Genomic DNA, 22,504 nt, shown 5'->3' on the forward strand with positions numbered 1-22,504 from the left:
AAACTAGCTGATGAACTCCAGGCGGTGGAATTGTCAAGGTGTTGCTCGATCAGGGTCGTGAGCAAAAGCGTGTAACAAAGGTTTGTGATCCGTGAATGTCGTGCTTCGAAAATATATTAAAAAATATATATAATAAATACTGCCCAAGAAAGCGTTGTGTCTGGGTATGCTAATATCGTTGCTTTGCGTAGCTCTTCTTCAGGGGATCGGATGAGAATCTTTTATTGAAGTGTACTTGTGCAGGGGTGCCTGAAACTTGGCAGCGTTTTTAAGAAATTTATCATGTCGAGGAACTCTCACGCAATTTTCGGATCGTTGTTGGAGGAGAAAAGTTAACGATCGCGTCTATTTTACCTGGAAAAGGTAAGATTCCTGTTTCTGAGATGTGTCCCAAAAAATCCACTTCGGACAGACCAAAGCAGCACTGAGCGGTGTTAATTACGACACCATATTTAGTGAGCCGTTGGAAAAGCGAGCGAAGATGACTGCGGTGTTCCGTTACATCCTTGGAAGCGATTAGGATGTCGTCTATGTATGGGAATACAAAATCGTATAGTCCCCGTGTTACCTCGTCGATGAATCGTTGGAATGTTTTCGTAGCATTTCAAAGTCCTAACGTCTGGAACGAAAATTTGAAAAGACCGAACGGTGTTATAATTGGTGACAGGTATTTGATTTAAACTGTGCACAGGTAGTGAAAATATTGTTTTGCCGGCAGTACAGTCTTCGACAACACGAACGGGATATCGGTTTGGCAATGTACGGGCGTTAAGTCCTCGATAATCTCCACAAGGTCGACATTCACCAGACTTCTTTTCCAGGAACTTTTCGAAAGTTGAGTGATTCCTTATTTTAACATTTTGTCGAACTCTGTCAGGAGATCTCGGTGTAGTAAATATGTGGTGCTGCGTCGTACGTTTTGTTGGATGACAGGTTCCTTCATGCTTTGTTAGATTAAGGAACTTTAGGCCCATTTAGGGTTGACGGGCAGTACTTTAATTTCCGTTGGATGCTGATAACTTACATGCGACTTTTAGTCCAATTAGCGAGTCAATAAGGACAGTAGCCTGAAATGTCCCAAAAAATTTGCCAATAATAAATAGATTATAGTTGGCGAGAGATTTGAGAAAAGTGCAGAGATCAGCGTCAGTATCCACCAGAAATTCGATTTTGGTGGCCCGACGGTAGGTTTTCCTGAAATATGTAAGGCAATCAGCAACGTTTCGCTTTATTGCTAAAATTTTTATGATATTCGGTGCTGGGGAAGATGTGCGCGAACGAAAGCGATGGCGAGAACGTGAACGAGATATGACTTGTCTTTTAAAATTGGAAGCTAGCTAATTTATTGAAACTTCGAGAATAGAACAGCGTTATTCGACTGCTGATGTTGCGATTGGTTCTTGGACCGAATTAATTTGTGCTACTGATAATGGGATATCGTGTATTTTGTCTGCAAGAGATGTGAGTTTATCGAGATTCATGTCGGCTTGGGATGCAAGTATAGATTGCGGTTTCATTGGAAGTTTGCTGAGTCACTTAGTGCGTAGAATGTTGTCGGGAACAGTGTTGTCGTGGCTTCTGAGATGGTGAAGAAATTGCGAAAGTTTTCTATCAATCATCGAAAACTCAAGTTGTCCTTCAATCGGTCGTATGCGTGGGCATCCACGTGCGCGGTTATGCACAAAAATTATTACACAAAGTGCACTAGCAGTCAAAAATTTAAGCGCAAGTGTTGGCGAATTTTAAAATAATAAACGAAATGCACTGTAGCCGAAATATAAGGTTGTCAAATATCTCCCTTCCGCTTTTTTGCTCTTCATTCAATGCTTTATAAAAAGTGTTACAATGATCGGATTTAGTTAAAATATGCGCCGTTTTGTTCGATGATCTGTTTCCATCTAGACGGCAACTTCATAATACCTTCCTCGTAGAAGCCCCCCTCCTTATTTGCGAAGAATTCGGACAGCCACTTTTCACAAGCCTCTTTTGAGTTCAACTTCACACCACCAAGGGCATTCGCCATGGACAGGAACAGGTGGTAATCACTTGGCGCTACGTCCGGGCTATATGGTGGATGCGATAAAACTTCGCATCCGAGCTCCCGTAGCTTCTGACGAGTCATCAACGAAGTGTGTGGTCTGGCGTTGTCCTGGTGGAACACTACACCCTTCCTGTTGGCCAATTCTGGACGCTTCTGGTCGATCGCCTGCTTCAAGCGGTCCAGTTGTTCGCAGTAGATGGTAGAATTAAGCGTCTGGCCATATGGGAGCAGCTCATAGTGGATGATTCCCTTCCAATCCCACCAAACACACAGCAAAACCTTCCTGGCCGTCAATCCCGGCTTGGCCACTGTTTGGGACGATTCACCGGCCTTCGACCACGACCGTTTTCGCTTGATATTGTCGTATGTGATCCATTTTTCGTCGCCAGTCACCATCCGCTTCAAGAATGGGACGAGTTCGTTCCGTTTCAGCGGCATATCGCAGGCGTTGATTCGGTCTAGAAAGTTTTCAAAATGGTTTGGTGACTAACTCCCATCTCCTGGGCGATGTCACGAGATGCCATATGCCGGTCTAACTCGATGTATTCCATGATTTGGTCGGTATTTGTCGTCACAGGCTTCCGCCGGCTGGCTTATCCATGGTGTCGTTTTCACCGACTCTGAATCGTCGAAACCATTCCTCCGCGGTTCGAAGTGATAGAGTACCATCCCCCAAAACACCATTAATCTCACGGAACGTTTCTCTAGCGGATTTGCCTTTAACGAAGGAAAACTTTAAAATAGCGCGAATTTCGGCGTTAGTGAACTCCATGTTTACACGTCTATAACTGTTGAACGCAATATCAAAACTAATCATGCATAGCGTTGTTTTGTAGGTTATGTCAAGACCTTTCAAATTATGTATAGTGTTGTCAGATACGAGCTCTGTAGCGTTTTGTGCATAGCCGCGAAATTCAAAAGACTAAAAAGCGGAAGGGAGATATTTGACAACCTTATAGTTAGCGAATTTTAATTTTATATTAACAAAATCGCGGAAAAACTTTTAAATCACGTCGGGGTCACCAGTTGTGGTGGTTATTGTGCTATAACGAAAGTTTATTTAATTACGATGAGCACGCCGTGGCTGCCCACAGGAAAAGAGGCTTGAACGTCTGAAGTATAGTCTTTTATGATAACAGCAATCGTCCTCGAGCCTAACTGTTGACTATGCATTCGCTGTTCCGTTTTGTGCCCTATTTGTTTCAGCACTCCTTGTTAGCCAGGAGCAGCTGACTTGCTGACATGGTGTTGCCTGTTATAAGGTCGTATAAGTCGAAATTGACGAAGATGCAAGTATTTTTATAACTGTTTTATGAACATCATATTTTTCAGTGTTCAAAACATTAAAGTGTTATCGCTACTACGTTACCCGGGGAATACTATTATTTAACAAATGAACTCTCCTCTTCTCGCGGTACCGTTCTTTTACAGTCCTCGTCACAATCGGCTTCAGCATGGCTTTGTCGCAGCATTTTTCTCTTCAGTGACGGCGCGGCATTCATCATCATACCAAGTATTTCTGCGAGGGCGGTAATAACCTACCGCTTCTTCCGCAGCGGTATGAAGAGAACGGGAGATGGATTCATATTGTTCGTATACATCCTCGCGATGGGAGTTGCTTTGGTTAAGCAGGATTGAGAGCCGAGTACGCTAATCCTTAGCTGTCTGTTTGTGATTGCAGCTTTTCGACATCCACCTTTCGATGTACTGTCTGACGTACGCCCTTCACTGCATTGAGGCGTGTGTGTACCTATCTAAGCCGACTTCTAGATCATTCCTACTGTCCTGCACTTTCTACATGTGTTATCGTTAATAAGCCCATACGGCTCGCATGTAATGACAATAAGTTGGGACCTGTGAGTAGGCCAACGACCGTTTACTTAGAAGGCATGCATGTTTTTCTTCCGTGCCCTTGCACATGATCGTTGCGATCATGCATGTCCTTAAGACACTAGGTACAAAAAGTCTCCGCTCACCAATCCGTGGAATGTGTTTCAATAAAAATATTAATAAAACATATGCGTTTTTGAAGTTCCTTTTAAAATATCAGATGCGCATGCTAATAGCATTACAGTCGCCAAATTTCATAATTCCGGTATGTCATCCAGACATTAAAAAAAACGGGAATTATTACTTCAAAGCCTCGATCTGGACGTCCGAGAATATTGACTTATCGGGAAAACGCAAAGTTGTATCTCTTGTAAAGGTTAATCCGCGTTTAACCGCTTCCCAAATAGCAGAAGATGTAAAACTACAATTTAAAAAAGCAATATGCAGCGACACAGCAAGAAAAATATTAAAAAGGGCTGGTTACCATGGAACTTGCACGCAAAAAGCCATTCATTTCCTTAAAAAATTGTATCGCATTGCATTCGCAAGCGAACATATAACCAAGCCTATATCTTTCTGGGAATCAGTTTTATGGTCGGATAAGACAAATATAGTATATTTGGAAAAAAAGGAAGACAGATGGTGTGGCGAAAAACTGACACGGCCTTTGAATCGCGAAATCTTTCTTCGACCGTAAAGCATGGTGGGGGTGGAGTTCAATTAAAGGGGTGTATGGCAGCAAGTGGAGTTGGTGGCATTGAGTTTATCGAAAATATAATGAATAAATTTGTTTATCTAAATATTTTTAACGAAAAATGAAGCAAAATGCTGACAAATTAGGATTGCCAAACATGTTTTGTTTCCAATAGAACAATGACCCTAAGCATACAGCGGAACTTGTTCGCCTTTGGCTTCTTTACAATGCAACAAAACAGCTACATTCACCAATCACATTCAATCCAATTGAGCATTTATGGACCCTATTGGAGCGCGGAATTCGTACACATACGATTACCAGCAAAGAAATGCTCAAGACCGTTATATTGGACGAATGAAGTAAAATGTCAGCTCAAGATACGAGAAAATTAGTACATTCCATGCCTAAACGTCTAGCAGAAGCTCTAAAATTTCGAGGCTACCCCAACAGCTATTAAACATTTTATAATTACTTAATATAATTGTGTTCTGGTTGATGTGGGGCGACTTTTTCTGTTTAAGTTAATTGTTTTTAAAATGAAAATAAACTCTGTGGTTTTTGTTTATTGAATAATTTGAAAAAAAAAAAATTTTTTAAGCGAAAAGATATGATTTAATGACACAAAACAAAATTTCTTAATTGGTCAAACTTTTATTTTAGTTCAAAAGATTTTGTACCCAGTGAGTGGAGACTTTTTCTACCTAGTGTATGTATAAAAATGAACAGGATAACGAGACGTGTTCAAATCCGGGTAGCTCAGTCTGTCCGTCTTTGCAAGGTGTAATTTGAAGAAAATTAAGATATCATGCTAAAATTTTATATACGTGTTCCTTGGCACCATAAGAAGATCGGTATCAGTATTGAGGGGCGTTTGTGATTTGAAAATTTGTAAAAAGTGGGTGTAGCTCCGCCTCTAGTAAGTTTAATGTACGGGTTCCTTGGCACCATAAGAAGATCGGTATCGGTATTGAGGGGCGTTTGTGGTTTGAAAATTTGTAAAAAGTGGGTGTAGCTCCGTCCCTAGTAAGTTTTATGTACGTATCTCTCAAACTTAAGTTAGATAATAAACCAATACCATCTGGTTCTCTCTTTCTCTAGTGTCCAGGAATAAAACATTGCAAAAATAGTTTCTTCGAGATAATCAAATTCACGTCTAAAAGTTGTCAAAATTGGACCCCAATATTTTAAGCCACCAGATATTAAATATGTCGACCACAGTATGTATTTCTGACTTTTCGCCGAAAATATCGCGGAATCTGTAAGGTATATTTTTGCAATTCTAAGATAATATTTCTGATGATAATGAATATTTAACCTTGCCCCCATATGCCTAATATACATATAGGTTTTACAACTACCGGTTGACTTTATACTATATGGGTATATGGGTCAAAATGTAAGTTATTCTAATGAAATTAAAAGAGCGTCGGTATACTATGTGTGCTTAAAATAGATACAATTGGGTGCATACTTCCCCCAGCTTTCAAACGGGTGATCCAAGTAGAGGTACTTTTTTCAATAAAAACATGACATCTTGCCATTTTATCATGGAATGACTTACGCCTGAATATCGTTTAAGAGTTGTAAATAATGTGTTTCGCACGCTTCGCTGAACTTATGGTCAACATACGGCATACGGCGCATACTATTCGCAACCCCATCACCCATTTTGAGATCCAGCATTCATTATTGGATAATATTCGACCGAACAAATTACGTCAAGCACGCAGTGAAAAAAATATAGCGGCCGTAGCTGAGAGTGTACAATTTATTGAGAGAACACTTCGGTGAGCAGATTGGCCACCAAGATCGTGTGACATCACACCATTCGACTTTTTCCTGTGGGGATATGTAAAGTCTAAAGTCTATGCGGACAATCCCGCTTCGATTTAGGCCTTGGAACAAAACATCACTCGTGTCATTCGCCAGTTACCATTCGAAATGCTCGAACGAGTAATCTTCGAAAAATAAATGCCAAAGATTATTCTTTCAATTGATAATAAACATTTTGCATTAAATTTGAATTTTCTGTGTTTTTTTCTTTAAAAAAGTAGGGAACTTCGAAATGGATCACACTTTACCTATTATAAGCATTTTCAAACATCCGGTTGGCTATATTCCATATATTATATATCGGTTAATCTGTGAGGCTGAATGAAACTAAGAGAGCATTTTTTATTTGCCCTGGTATAAAAATGGATAAACTCGCATTAATACTACCCCTAGCCCCCATATATAATATCTAAGATAAGAATTTGAAACTTTCCGATATATACTTCCGTTTAAATCAGTCTCTATGTGAGATATCTTAGCAAAATTAATTGGACGTATAATATAGGATATACTTGTACTATGGTTTCCGACAATCTGTGAAATCAGTCCACGAATAACCCCGCTCTCATACATTACATTTAATGATTTTCGTTATTCTAGCAAACTTTTTGTCGAATATATCGCTCAGTGTGTGATCCTATTGGTGTCCGCTGCTCGAATCGAATTTCTCTTTCTATCATCAAGTGTAGAAGTAGTTTGGGCAAAAACGATATATAGTGCGGTAAACAAACATTCTCGAAATATTATATTAAGTTTTTTGATAATTTCATAAATTTCTCCTGCGCTTTTTCCATACTTTTGTAAATCAATCACCGCACTACGATTTTCGTCAAACTGTGAACGGATAATAATATAATATACCATTTTGTTTTACTATATTTCTATTAATTTTACTTTTGGTATATTAAATATTATTATATTTTTTCAAACAATCCCAGCACTTACCTTACTCTCAATAAACAATAAAAACAAAGTATTTATTTTGCGTTCAAATTTTTATTTTCATGTTATGTTTCTCTTATTCACTTTTTGTACTCTGAATAGGGTATATTTAATTTGCCACAAAGTTTGTAACACCCAGAAGGAAACGTTGGAAACCCTATAAAATATTTACATAAATGATCTCCCTGATGAGCTGAGTTGATTTAGCCATGCCCGTCTGTCCGTCGCTCTGTATATACGCGAACTAGTCCCTCAGTTTTTAAGCTATCGATCCCAAAATGTTACACCTGTCCTTTTCTCACTAAGAAGCTGGTCATTTAACGGAACGACCGATATCGGACCACTATAGCATATAGCTGCCATACAAACTGAACGAACGAAATCAAGTGCTTGCCACATTAACTGAACGATCGGAGTAAAGTGCTTGCATGGAAAACTTTTCATTTGACGAGGTATCTTCACGAAATTTGGCATGGATTATTATTTAAGATAACAATGTAATTTCCGAAGAAATTGTATAGATCAGATCACTATAGCATATAGCTGCCAAACAAACTGAACGTACGGAGTTAAGGGCTTGCATGGAAAACTTCTTCATTTGACGTGATATCTTCACGAAGTTTGGCGTTGGCTATTGTCTATAGCAATAATGCAATCTCCGAAGAAATTGTTCAGATAAGATTACTATATCATATAGCTACCTTACAAATTGAACAGTCGGAATCAAGTTCTGTGAAGGATTTTATAGCTTCGGTGCAACCAAGGTTAACTTTTTTTCTTGTTGTTTTTTGTATTATATACTTCTATTTCTATATCTTTTGCGTTTGGTATATAAAATGATAGTTGTTTGATAACAATCCCAACACTTACCTTACTCTCAATAAATATTGAAAATAAAGTATTTTGCGTTCAATTTTTATACTTATGTTATGATATTCTCAAACGCTAAATATAATATACCATTTTGTATTACTATATTCCTATTAATTTAATTTTTGGTATATCAGGTGCAAACAACAGTTTGATAACAATCCCAATACTTACTTTACTCTCAATAAATATTGAAAACAAAGTATTTTACGTAAAAATTTTTATTTTCATGCTATGATTCTCCCAATCACTTTTTTTAAACTATTACATAGCTTCTATCGCGGGCTTTGAGCGCGGCGACTCAAGAAATTCCGTAACGGAAATAAACCTAACACGATCACAAAGTATGCGCAAATTTTTTTGCATAATTTTAGGCGTATTTTTTGTATATCTCAAGCGGAACAAATCAATTGAATTGACAGCAGGGTGATTCAAAAATAATAATATTTAAGATACATTTGTTTTAATGGCAAATAAAGATATGGAATTTAATAAAAATGTAATTAATTAAAATAAATTATACAATATTAGTATTAGTCAAATTAATATTAAGCTATTGCAAAGCTTTTATTGCGGGTTTTGAGTGCGGCGACCGAGTCAAGAAATTCCGTAACGAAAATAAACCTAACACGCATAATGTTTGTATTGTGTGTCTGTCTACATGCAACATATGTACGTAAATATGTTTATGTCATTTTTTTTTCTGTGTTCGCGGAGTTGACACTTGTCCCTTCCAGAAGGAACATAAAAAAGTTATTCAATTTATAATTTTTAGCTTTTGCCATCGTCGCGAAAAGACGCTTCTAAGCAAACGCATGTTCAGAGAGTACGCGTAAAATTTGTGTATAAAGTGTTTTAAATATGAATAAACAAAGTGCATTTATTAATGAAGAAAATGATGAACAAATAGTGAAAGAAAATGAGTAAGTACTCTATATACATACATTTTATTCAGCTATTGCATAGCTTTTATCGCGGATTTTGAGCGCGGCGACCGAATCAAGAAATTCCGTAACGGAAATAAACCTAACTCGATCACAGATCTCAATAATATTAAGTTTTGTCAATGCCTGAAATTATTTCTTTACCTTTGATTCTTAAAAACTGCTGGAATAAAAATTTTTAGTTGCACCCGAACTTAGCACCTTTTTACATGCTAAGCATTTAAACGTACTAGTAACTAATAATGCTCTAATTTCTTAAGGAAATATTCACAAATAGTCTCATCATCTAATTAATTTTTTCAGGTATGTACTAAAAACTATACTGGCGACAATCCAGAAAGTGATCATCGCATCATGGTGCTTAAAAAAGGGATAAGTTTAAATTATCAACATCATTGGATTGTTGATAATATGCCTGTGACTTGGTGTTATCCGTTGGATAATGACAAACAATACTGTAGCACAGGATTCCCCATGGGTTGTTTTGTCCGACCGGATAGCGATGAAGCCTGTCTTGTTAATCCAAATTATAATAGACGTGGATTTTATTACATTTTTAATCATGTAGATCTGCGAATTACCTATCATAGCGGACAACCTGAAGAAGGCGTTGGATTTCATGGAAATGGGGGCCGTATTATTTCTGTTAAAGTTATACCTCGTTCGATTAATCACATAAGCTCTTCAAAGATAGACTGTGATAATACCGATCCACTTGCTTTAAAAAGCAATTCACCAATTCGAGGAGAGCACCTGTCAATTTCTTATACATATAGCGTTCAATTTAATATGGATAATTCAGTTAAATGGTCATCACGCTGGGATTACATACTAGAATCAATGCCACACACTAATATCCAATGGTTCTCTATCCTCAACTCTCTTATTATTGTACTATTTTTGTCAGGAATGGTGGCCATGATTATGCTACGAACACTACATAAGGATATTGCACGCTATAATCAAATGGATAGTGGAGAAGATGCGCAGGAAGAATTTGGTTGGAAATTAGTACATGGTGATGTATTTAGGCCACCAAGGAAGGGCATGCTTTTGTCAATTTTTCTCGGATCCGGTGTGCAAGTAACTTGCATGACTGTAATTACATTGGCATTTGCTTGCTTAGGTTTTCTTTCTCCAGCAAATCGGGGAGCATTAATGACTTGCTCGATGGTTTTATTTGTTTCATTTGGCACACCGGCAGGATATGTATCATCGCGAATTTACAAAAGTTTTGGGGGAGTTAAATGGAAAAGCAATGTAATTCTCACTTCCGTTGTATCTCCTGGGTAAGACGATTATTTAAAGTTTATTCTGTGTATAATTTTATTTGTTTATTAGGATTGTATTTGGGCTTTTTTTCGTAATGAATTTAGTCCTTTGGCACGAAGGTAGTTCAGGCGCGGTTCCATTCAGTACACTTGTTGCTTTGCTTGGCCTCTGGTTTGGAGTATCAGTGCCATTGACTTTCGTCGGAGCTTACATGGGATTTCGAAAAAGGGTAAAATTTTCATAACTTTTAAAAATTTTATCACATTAAATTGTTAATACTTTTTTTAGAATTACGTTATTGTTGTTATAATTGTTTAATGAATGATTGTTGGTAGCGTCACAACAACAATGGTAACAAGGTTATCAATCAATTATCAATATTGGGTACAGGTCAAATATAATACTTTTTTTCTTGGTATTGGACCAAACTAAATATGTAATGTTATTATGCGTTCCTTTTCTTGGTATGAGAATTTTTATACTTTCTGTATAAATCTTTTAAAGAAAAAAAAGCGAAAAAAATTATAATTTGGAAATTTAATTAAGAAATTTTTTGAATCATTATTTATTATTTTATCTGCACCATAAGTGTTCTGTTAATCATTAAGTTCAACCATATCCTAAATGATGCATGCTATGTGCATATATAAGTTAATGGCGGTTATAAAATAGCTATTTTGTTGAAACGTACTCCTTTAATTTATAGTTTTATACATGTATAAAAGTCCTCATAAGAAGATACAGGAGACGCTTAATCACATTCACAACTGTATTCAAAAATTGGTACCTTAATTTTTTTTACCAAGTTTCATACTATAATTAATATATTTTTAATAGAACGAATATAGTAGCCGATTCAAATAATATTTATTATTTAAACTATTATCCATTAGTCCTTCACAATTGGGGTGGTAATTCGAAAATTCGAAGTCAAGTAACATAATTCGATTTTGGAGGCTAGCATCAGTGTGATGCGACCATATAAGATAAGATTTTCTATCTTGATTTCAATAACTAACTAGAAAGATAGCTACATTTACGAGGAGTTAACCCAACTACCTGATAAGTTTGATCTTTCAAAGATTTTTAATTTTTCATTATTACAATAATACTGTTGAAAGCACTGATTAAATACCTGTAAATGTTGTTATTCTCCATTATGATCATTTTTATAACGCTTTTATTATAATAATAAAAAAAAATATATATATAATTATAGATTAGTGGAGATGCCTTTGATACTGATAAAAAAGTAATTGTAAAGTAAAAGTACGTTGAAAGTCATCGGAAACGAAGACCAACATTAAAGTAATAAGCAAGGAAACGCTAAGTTCGGATGTAACCGAACATGTTATACTCTCGCAAAGCCAAACGGGTATACTCGTTTGAGATTTCTTTATATATTTTGCTTCATTTGCATAGTGGAGTGTAAAAGAATCAGATGGAATTTAAAACGGTGTTATCTGGGAAGTAGGCGTGGTTGTAATTCAATTTCGTCCATTTTCGCACTATAACATAGAAATATGAGAAGAATGTTATGTACTGAATTTTTTTGAAATTGGTTAAGCAGATGTGGGTTTTCACCTAAAAGTGGGCGGCGCAACGCCCATTGTGGGCCCATTTGTAATACCAACCATCTTACGGTACCAAGAAACATGTGTACCAATCTTCATAAAGATATCTAAATTTTTACTCAAGTTATAGCTTGCATATATTTGAAATATTCTTAAAATAACTTAAAATCACAGTCGAATACACTGATTTATAAATAGGTAAACTATTTTTAATAATTTGATTTTAGTTTTGAGCTTTTACATTATGAAAAATTAAAACTAAAAAACTAAATGTGTGAAAAATCGTGTATACAAATGGAACAATGGCAACATTGGCGAAATGAAAACAAAACAGAACTGATATCTGCGTTGCAACTACGGGCATAACTTTTGACAAATTTGGTTTGATAAGGGCGGTAAGTAAGGGTCACTATGTATACAAAACGATCGGACAAAGCAAAACAAAGTAGTAAATGCGCTCAATACTCTCAGAGCATACTGCAATAGGATTATGTCATATACTCAGAGACTTTTCTGTGTTGTTGCTCAGAGTAAGTGAAAACGTGAGTAAGGAGAAGTGTGTTGAATAGAAACAAATACACGTTGAGCAAACCCCATCGATTATCATTGTCCAGGACCTAAACATTGCAGAAAAAACCGTTTGGAACCATTTAAATACGGCTGGATACGAAAAGAAATAATTAAAGCATTCAATTTCATGCAAAAATTATGGATTTTTTTTTATTACACCTAATGTTTTGACAAATTGTGAATAAGGATAAAATTTAAAAAATCACAAAAATTTAATTTAAATTATTAACAAAATTTAGCAGTATTAAATGTAATAATATATATGTACCCATTATATATAAATTAATTCTAATGAAAATTGAGTTACTTTTACTTTTCTATATATACATACAATGTTAAGATGTTTTCATATTTATTTTTTTTAACCGTAAATTTAGTTTAGTTTAGTTCGAATATTATTTTACATTTTATTTAAAACAAGAAATGTAATTAATTCATGAACGTTTTGTACTAAATAGAACAAAAATTGGAGTAAACAACCTTGAAAATAGCGGGTATTCAATACATTCTGATGGATTAGGAAATTCTCGTCGCAAGATATTCAATACATTCTGATGGATTAGGAAATTCTCGTCGCAAGATATTCTTTGAAAATATTAATAGCCAGTATCCTAAATATTGTTCTACCATTTCCATGGTAATTCTTTGAATGCAAAATATGAGACCACCATACCAATATACAAACGAACTATGCAACACGCTGTCAGTGTCGCGTAGCTGAACCACACAAACATATGCGAAAATTTTATGAAAAGGAATGACAGAAAAACTCGACTCGAGTTTCTGGACTCTTTTCGCTCGTGTGAACGCACAGAGCGACACCAAAAGAGAATTTGCCGAAAATGATCGACAAATTCCAATGTAAATGTCATCTAAGCACGCGGTGTACTGTTTGTTACAGAGCACCGCTGCAGGGGTCTGTCTTGTACAACATATTTTTCGTTCACGATATTTGGTGTGAACGGGCCTTCTTATGTTCCAAACACACTGTAATTTTTTTGTTTTAATTAAGGAGGAAACCTTATTTCGACTTAAAATAAACAAAAAACGTTAATTTTCAATCAAAAAACCTCAGGTCAAAATTTTAGATTTATTTTAATGTGAGTAGGCTTTATGATTGTTGAAATCTCTACTTTCAGATGGTTTTAAATATATATACATTACTGTAGTAAGTTTGCTCCAAAAATGAAAAAATATCCCACTAAACGATTCAAAGCCTCTGTTTTTACAGCTGCTACTACGAAATAATAGGTAAAAAAAACTGCTTTGTATCGTTATTCAGCTGCTTAGTGGGCTCTTTTTTTTTGCGCTCTCTTCTACTTTTCATTACCTTCAATATTGCCAATATATATATTTTTTTTCTACAGGATTCGTAGTTTTGAAATCGAAATAAGCCGTTTTTAATCTTTAAAAATTCAACCACGCCCCTCCCCTTCCTTTTCCCGACCTCAGATCGCCCGTAAATTATTTTTACTTAAATGTTTGTTATTTTATCTCTTGTTTCCGATGGGTTTCAATCTTTTACAAGTATACAAGTATGGTTTAAAAAACTAAAAAACATGCTTTTAAAACACTTAAAACCACAAAAAATAATTCTTAATATAAACTGATAGTAATAGTCTATGAGTCAGTGGACGGCAGACTCGATGTATGTATTTTACCAAGAGTGATATTTTGCTTAAAAATTCTCCTATACCTACCTTACATGAGATCGAGAGCCACTAAGCCCAGCGAAGGTCTATAAAGTCTGTAATGTAATACAGGTACGTAAATTAGAAAAGTATCGAAAGTATTTTAACAAAGCTGCTGTTTGCTCATATTAAAGAGTACACTGACTGATCATTTTCTTAGTTATTACCTCGCGGCAGACGTTTTAAATTTAAAAACATGTAAAAAATATTTTAACAAATCTTATTTTTATACATCTTATTTTTAATACTTTTATTAGCTTATTCTTAAAAGAGCAGACGTTTTCTCCGGTTGCAACAGTCCGGCAATCGCTAATATAACTGTTATGTTGTCACATGTTTTTCGTAGATTTTGAACAGGTATGCCCGCATAGGGACGCCAATTTCTCAGCTTACATGTATACAACAGATCGCTCAGTACAGGACTTCATGCGAACACCGATTGCAAAGCAATAAACAAATATTAGCTTAGCTGTTTTAGACCATCATTATGTGTCATAAAATGTTTATTAATGCAATATTTAATTTTAGTCGTTTTTCCCGTGAATTACAAAGTATGTTGTCGAATTTGAAGTGTGTTTTGTGCCCAAGAAAATGATGATTCAGAGTTTTTGTTTCCTGAGGAAACAATTAAAAACCGTCGACACATTTTGCAGCAACGAAATTTTCATAAACATAAATATCAAAATACTGTTTTACCAAGTGATATTTTTGATTTCGAAGCAGCAGAAAAAAGTTCACTGCTGGAAGAAGCGGTTGATATGCCTTCAAAATGAACAAGTTCAACAAGTGAAGTAATAAAAGTAAAAAATTCCGTTCAGAACTCGTCGCCATGCACAATAAAAATAAAGATTCATTTCAAACAAGTCTTTTGGAAGATATCCATACTGAGATTTATACAAAGAAACGTTAGAAAAGTCAATAAAAAAGTTCTTCAAGACAATGCTTGAAAATGAATTTCGTAACAAAAAAGCCTCAACAACAAGAAATGGGTTCATCGTGGCATACTTCTAGAGAAAATCATCAAATAATTTTTCAGGAAATATGTACTCTCATAAAAGAAAACGTATTTAAACATGAGCGATGTTACTTTGTTTCGTATTTACATAAGCAATATATTCACTCATTCATGGAGATAAATGAGGAAACGTCAATTGCAATATACCAAGATATCAAAGAAGGATTACGAGGAGCTACCAGAAACATTTACAAATAAACGTCGAAGAACGTCGTATGAAACTAAGGATATAGAATTGCCGTTTATGTCAAAAAAATAGGATGGATACCAACTAGTAGCTTTCAACCCGAAATTCAAGGAGATAACAAAGAAAATGAAGCCAATATTAATGTGAATATGAATCTTTAGAAGCGAATTGATTAAGTCATACTCACACTGTGGGCAGGGTATAACAGTTTGATAATAAAAGTCTGCAGTCCACAACAATGTATTTCCTATTTAACCCTTTTTAATTTATCACCTACCGCAATTCCAGTAGTTCTAGCAACGATGGAACAAAGGATGGACATTATAATAGAATTAAATCAACCATACAGGCAACTGGCGTATGATTTAGCAATTGCAAAAATTAATACTCTCAGAGCATACTGCAATAGGATTATGTCATATACTCAGAGACTTTTCTGTGTTGTTGCTCAGAGTAAGTGAAAACGTGAGTAAGGAGAAGTGTGTTGAATATAAACAAATACACGTTGAGCAAACCCCATCGATTATCATTGTCCAGGACCTAAACATTGCAGAAAAAACCGTTTGGAACCATTTAAATACGGCTGGATACGAAAAGAAATAATTAAAGCATTCAATTTCATGCAAAAATTATGGATTTTTTTTTATTACACCTAATGTTTTGACAAATTGTGAATAAGGAATTAAAAAAATTTGCATTAATACTGCAAGCCACTTAAAAACACGAAGGGAAATTAAAATATTCGAAGTTATTTATACATTTAGGCTCATTCCATATCATTTCAAAGCAATAAGAGAAGTTATAGATTATTTTGGATTGTCAACCATAATGGTCAAGCTTTCTTGAGGAGTTCAATTCTATATGGTTAAATCGAGAGTTAGAGATAATCTTTGCTGTCCTTTGCACGAAAAAGCGGATAGTAAATTAATTCGGCATGTATGATATGTATCCCAAACTCGTCCAAAATTGTTATTAGATGCTCTGGCTTGGTAATATGATTCACTTGAAAAATCGGTCGTCTCATATTTGGATGCTTACTGGGCCCAGAAACCCTGAAAAGTTTATTGACATCACAAACATTCATGAAGCATTTTTGAGAAAAGAAAAAAAGAGACCCTTTACTTTGTTGAAGAAAAACGTTGAATTTCAAAAGGCTTTTGAAATTTCGGGAAGCGCTGACTTAACTCCGGATATGTTAAAAGTCAGTTTAATGTTATTCAAGAATTTATTTGCAACAGCAAGAAATACAAAGACGTCGATGACAGGCGTTTTCAGCTCTTTGTGAATAGATACAAAGTTTCTGACATTAATGAAAACTTGAATAAAAAGTCATAAGCTTTGATGCTGGCTCGATACCTCAATGCAAACCTGAAGTTTACCAGTAAATTTTTTTAGGACTCATTATCTCCAAAAATGCGCCAAAAAATCCTACAGCGTTAAACCCCCTGGAATTTGGGTGGGAAAAACAAGATACATCATTTGTGTTTAAGGGGTACGGCCACTATAGCGGGTATAAAATCATATGCAGATTAATTTTTTTCTTGTTATAAGTATTTATTTACAGAAGTAATGAAACACTTATCAAGTTTGAACCTCAAGCTGATGAAAAATTATTCGGTTAATTTTGTTGACTAAAATAAACAAATCAGGCGATGTCTCTTTGATCGTATTTTTTTTAAGCGCGCCGAGGCGAGACATTTGTCATACACAATTATCGTCTTGGGACAAAATATAAAAATGTCGTTAATCTATAAATAAAAATTAAATGTCGTTAATCTATAAGTAAAATAAAATTAATCTAAATTTTAAAATATTAACTCCTTCAAAAATCTGAACAGAAAAATTAAAGTTTTAGTCAATAATTTCGTAATAAACTGGACATAAAAAAAGTTTTGAATCAATCGAAATTTCCCTACGTACTTCTATGCAAAATCCAATTCTAAAGATAATCTCAAATTTTGAAGTTGATCGGATAAAAATTGTCAAAGATATATATTTTGCCAATTGGAAAAAAATAGTTTTGGGGAAAACGCTTGAAACGTTTAAAGTTTCACAATACTACAAGTATATACATCGATTTCCGAATCAACTTAAAACTTATTTTTATGACTAAAAATTATAGTTTAGGCGAAAAGAAAAACGATTTTTTAAATTCTACAATGGCCATTTCCGTTAAGTTGTTTGAGGGTTATCAGTTTCCATGTTACTGTAGTGTTTTTATTCAGGATGTACCAGGTAATTGTATCATACTAGAAACTATTGATTTACTGTATACTTTATTTCTACAGAATGTTCAGCGGATAACATTGAATATGGTGAACAAGGTGGTGAGTTTTATAGAAGTAAAAATAATTCCGATGATAAAGCTGATGAATAATAACACGTATACATACATGTCAACAAATAAAATTATCTTAAAACATAATAACTTTCATTAATATACTTCATTATAAAGTGGCAAAGGTAAGTAAAGTATCAATACTTATTTTTTATAGTTGTCGAAGTATTTCCGATTGCATGCATACATTATAGAAGTACATATAATTACAGTAGTTACATTTCACCGTAAGTAATATATTGCCGGACTGTTGCAACCGGAGAAAATGTCTGCCGTTTTAAGAATAAGCTAATTAATAATAAGCTAATATTAAAAATAAAATGTATTTTATAATATAAAAATCAGATTTGTTAAAATCCTTTTTTTTTGTTTGTAATTTTCAAAACGTCTGCCACGATGTAATAACTAACGGTCTGCCATTAATTTTGGACGTTGCATTCATTGTACTCTTTAATATGACCAAACGGCCGCTTTGTTAAAATACTTTCGAAACTCTTATTCGCGTCCTTGGTGACCTTCGCTGGGCTTAGTGGCTCGCGATCTCATGTAAGATATGTATGGGAGAATCTCTTTAAGCAAAATATCACGTACAGTCTACCATCCACTGGCTCTTAGATTATAATATTGAACGAAGAGTACTTTTATTATTGTGAGAAAAGCATGGGGTGCTTAGTTTCTAAACTATTTTTTTTGATTTATTATAAATAGACGAGGGGTGAGGTTAGCTCTGGTAAACATTGTATAAGTATACACAGTTTCCACTAAATTTCTGGAATATTGAAACAACGACGATAACAAAATGTTTTTTGATTGCTACAAAATAACATGTTTGTGCGGCAAATTTTAAAATTGAATTTAAATCAGAATTATATACATACATAAGTTGGAATAGTGAAGCATCGTCCTCAAAGCTAACCTCGCATTATACAAGAATTAAGTTTTACTTCAGTTTGATCTTTATTATGACTAACCTTGTGCTCTATCATTCTTTGAAAATGTTTTTTCATATGAAAGTATATTATATAATATATAATTTACAATATTAAGGTCTACTCTGTGATTTGAAAATTAATTTAATGTGCCCCATTTCTTTATACTCAAAAGTTTTACATATAATACAATTTCCTTTACACATTAAACTCAGTTATGTTTTCTGTTTACCGATACTTACATATATTACAATACCTACTTATATACAAATTGCTGTATTATAATAGTAGTCATAACTAATAAAACAGCAATTAATCGGTTTAATGTATCAACGATACATAATTTCCTTACTAGATTCTGTTTTTTTTTTTTGGTTAAACGGTATTCCACTGAGCTAAATGAAAATAAATCACAAAGTATCAATTTAAAAACTTATATTTCCAGTTTTCGATCACAACTGGACAATTGACAGCATTGTATCGCAAATTAACTTATTTTTTTATTTATTGGACTAAACCAAGGAATTGAGCTATAAATACAAAAGGAATTTTTCCGTTTTTCGAAGTTAGACCCCAAAGACGAAAAATTTGCCTTCGAATTACGAATTTTAATTTATAGAAAACATCATTGTTAATTATAGTATGCAAGATAATGAAAAAGTAAAACAAGACGTTAACTTCGGCCGCTCCGAAGCTATAATACCTCTCACAGGTGCATTTCTTGTAGCAACTATATGTAAATCTGAAAATGTAACCAATAGTTTGCATCTAGCCACGTTATTTGATATACATAACCTTCTAGATCCATTAACGGTACTTAATAAGAAAAAAAGATCTTTTAAGAAAATCTTTACCTTGATTTTAAGCTGTCAGTTTTGAATGACAGCTAGGTGCTATAGTGGTTCGATCGGGAAAATTTGTCCGTAGATTGCAGAGTTGCCTTGGACAATAACATATGCCAAATGAAAAAGAGGATGTCTTGCCAAATAGAAATGCGGTTCTATTCTATAGTATGTTCTGAACAATATATTCGGAGATAGTAGCGTTGCATTTGACAATAATCTATGCCAAACTTTGTGAAGATAATTCGTCTTGATTTTGATCAGTTTGTATAATAGCTATATACCTATATGCTATAGTAGTTTGATCTGAGAAATATATTCGAATTTTGCAAAACAACAAGAACTTTATTTTGATCGATCAATTTGTACATCCTATAGTGGTCCAATATCAGCGCGTCCGACAAATTAACAGCTTCTTAGGAAGAAAAGAACGTGTGCAAATCGATATCTCGAAAACTGAGGGACTAGTTCGCATGTATAGACAAATAGCCGGACATTGTTAATACTCGTCACGCTGGTCATACATACACTTATGGACAAAATAATAGGTGTACACAGTTTTTATTTAATAACTTTGAAGAATTTGCATTTAAAACAATTTACAGTTTTATACATATTTACGCTTCACTTCATTAAACATAAATATGTCGAAAATCTTTCATTCCGAATTTTAAAACAAGTTTTTTTCAAAATAGGAAATATTGGTAAAACTAATATGTGTTACATTTTTTTTTCTAAATAAAATCACGAAATTCAAGTTATCCTTTTTTCGGTCAATGGGTTTTGGATAATCTGTATATTCTCCGTGGTTTCTCATAAGTTTTCCAATTCTGTTCGGCATGGATTGAATTAATTTTTGGCAGGTTCCTAATGAGGTAGCATCCTACAGTTCCTTTGCTTTTCGCCAAAATTGTTCCTTATTTTGAAAATAAAAGCCTGCCAATCTCCTCTTAAGGTCACTTTACAAGTTCTCAATTGGGTTGAGATGAGGGGATTGACTAGGCTATTGCATACAGGTCACATTTGCATCCCTGAACCAGTCAGGTACCAACCTCGATGTATGTTTCGGACAGACGTTTTGCAAAACGGACCAACGCTTTGCCAGGATAAACATCCCCACACCATTATGTTTCCGCCCACATGCTTAATTGTATTTTTGGTGTATATACAATTAAATTCTTTGCCTATAGGGTGACGGACAGTTCTTTTATAATCATTTCCATAAAAATTAATCTTAACTTTGTCACTGAATAAAATATTTCGCCACTTTTTTCTCCAGTGGGACAGCACCAATTCTTTTGTTCAGCGGTAAAAGCTTTTTCTGGCTTTACGTCCCGGTAGATTACCGTTCACTAATCGACGTCGAATTGTCCGTGAGCTAACATTTAGTCCAACTTTCTCATGAGAAGTATACGGCGATCATCAATCAGGTCAGTTTTTCTTGGACGACCGCGAGTTTTCATTTTTTTTTGTTAGAGCATTTAGAGCAAAGTTTTTCGAGCTCCCTAACTTATTTGCAATGAATTTATACCTGTACGGTTTTCCTTCATCACGCAATTTTTTTTGATGGCGTGCGTTCAAGCTACGTAATAATTGCAGCAGTACAGCTATTGTGTTGCATATTTGCTGATACCTTGCTGATGTGCCGACAACAATTTAGTGTTGCCGATTATTTGCATAAATAGCGGGCAGAAAGTGACAGTAAAACGTGATGCTGTTGCAAGTGTTGCCTAAAATTCACGCAGAACGTGATACTTTGACAAATTTGCAACACTGCTGTGTTGATTGCCATCTCGATCGCACCCTTGTTTTACTTCTATACTCTTTTGTGTTGGCGAAGAAAAAAATTACGAAATTAGGGGTCGCGCGCATTACTTGAGAAGAGAGAAAATGCCGGTGTAATTTGTATACATAAAGTTCATTAAATTTTTAATTATTGACGCTTAGTTTTAGATTAATTAAACAATAATAATAAATACGTTCGGAAAACGCTATACAAGCACGGATCGAAAGAAAAAAAAACATCGGATGGTTGTTTTGATCGAAATTATAAAACGAAGGATGATGGCGATCTTGTTGTCCATCCTTTTTGCTAAGTGGGGTGGTGTACAGGTATGGTGTGTTGTGTTGTGTGGTGTAGGGGCGCCAGTTTTTCCCGAAAAGAGTGGTGTGTTTATGGGTTGGTCCAATACCATGTGCCATAAACTGTAGTCGTTTTTATCTTGAATAATTCATTTAAAAAAATCAAAACAATAATGTTGTTGAATTAAAATTAAAGTTAATTTTTATTCTCTTCTTGTAGGCTTTGGAGCATCCGGTTCGAACAAATCAGATTCCACGTCAGATTCCAGATCAATCGATTTATACACAACCAATTCCAGGAATTATCATGGGAGGTGTTTTACCTTTTGGATGTATATTTATACAGTTATTTTTCATCCTTAGCTCAATTTGGTCCAGTCAAATGTACTATATGTTTGGTTTTTTATTTCTTGTTTTCCTAATATTGGTTATAACATGTTCAGAAACTACAGTTTTACTATGTTATTTTCATCTTTGTGCAGAGGATTATCACTGGTGGTGGCGATCTTTTTTAACATCTGGATTTACTGCCGCATATCTTTTCATTTACTGTTGTCATTACTTTTTAACTAAACTGTCTATTAAAGATGGTGCGTCAATGTTCTTGTACTTTGGTTATACATGTATTATGGTATTCCTTTTCTTTTTACTTACTGGAACGATAGGTTTTATGGCGTGTTTTTTTTTTATACGCAAGATTTATAGCGTTGTAAAAGTTGATTAATTTTGCCTCGCTTTTATGGCATATCAAAATGGTAAATAAGAATATTAGGAATTATAATTTTTAATTTAAATATAATTTAATCTTTACTTGTATATGGAAAATAAATTAATTGTAATCAAGACA

General features: G+C 34.5%; 1 protein-coding gene across 2 annotated transcripts in view; it reads left to right on the forward strand.

Annotated features, from left to right (window-relative positions):
* Positions 1-22,504, forward strand: part of TM9SF2 (transmembrane 9 superfamily protein member 2) — a 68,197-nt gene extending 45,693 nt beyond the window's left edge. Inside the window, exons 3-5 of one of the 2 annotated variants that reach the window (XM_036376762.2) lie at positions 9,461-10,446; positions 10,499-10,658; positions 10,718-10,850. In XM_036376762.2, the coding sequence (XP_036232655.1) occupies positions 9,461-10,446; positions 10,499-10,658; positions 10,718-10,747 (1,176 nt within the window). In that variant the 3' untranslated portion in view covers positions 10,748-10,850. Of the gene's footprint in view, positions 1-9,460; positions 10,447-10,498; positions 10,659-10,717; positions 10,851-21,877 lie in introns of those variants that run through there. The other variant, XM_036376761.2, reaches the window with a different exon arrangement.

Source organism: Bactrocera oleae, chromosome 3, assembly GCF_042242935.1.
Source record: "Bactrocera oleae isolate idBacOlea1 chromosome 3, idBacOlea1, whole genome shotgun sequence".
In the NCBI taxonomy this organism is placed as follows: Eukaryota; Metazoa; Arthropoda; class Insecta; order Diptera; family Tephritidae; genus Bactrocera; species Bactrocera oleae.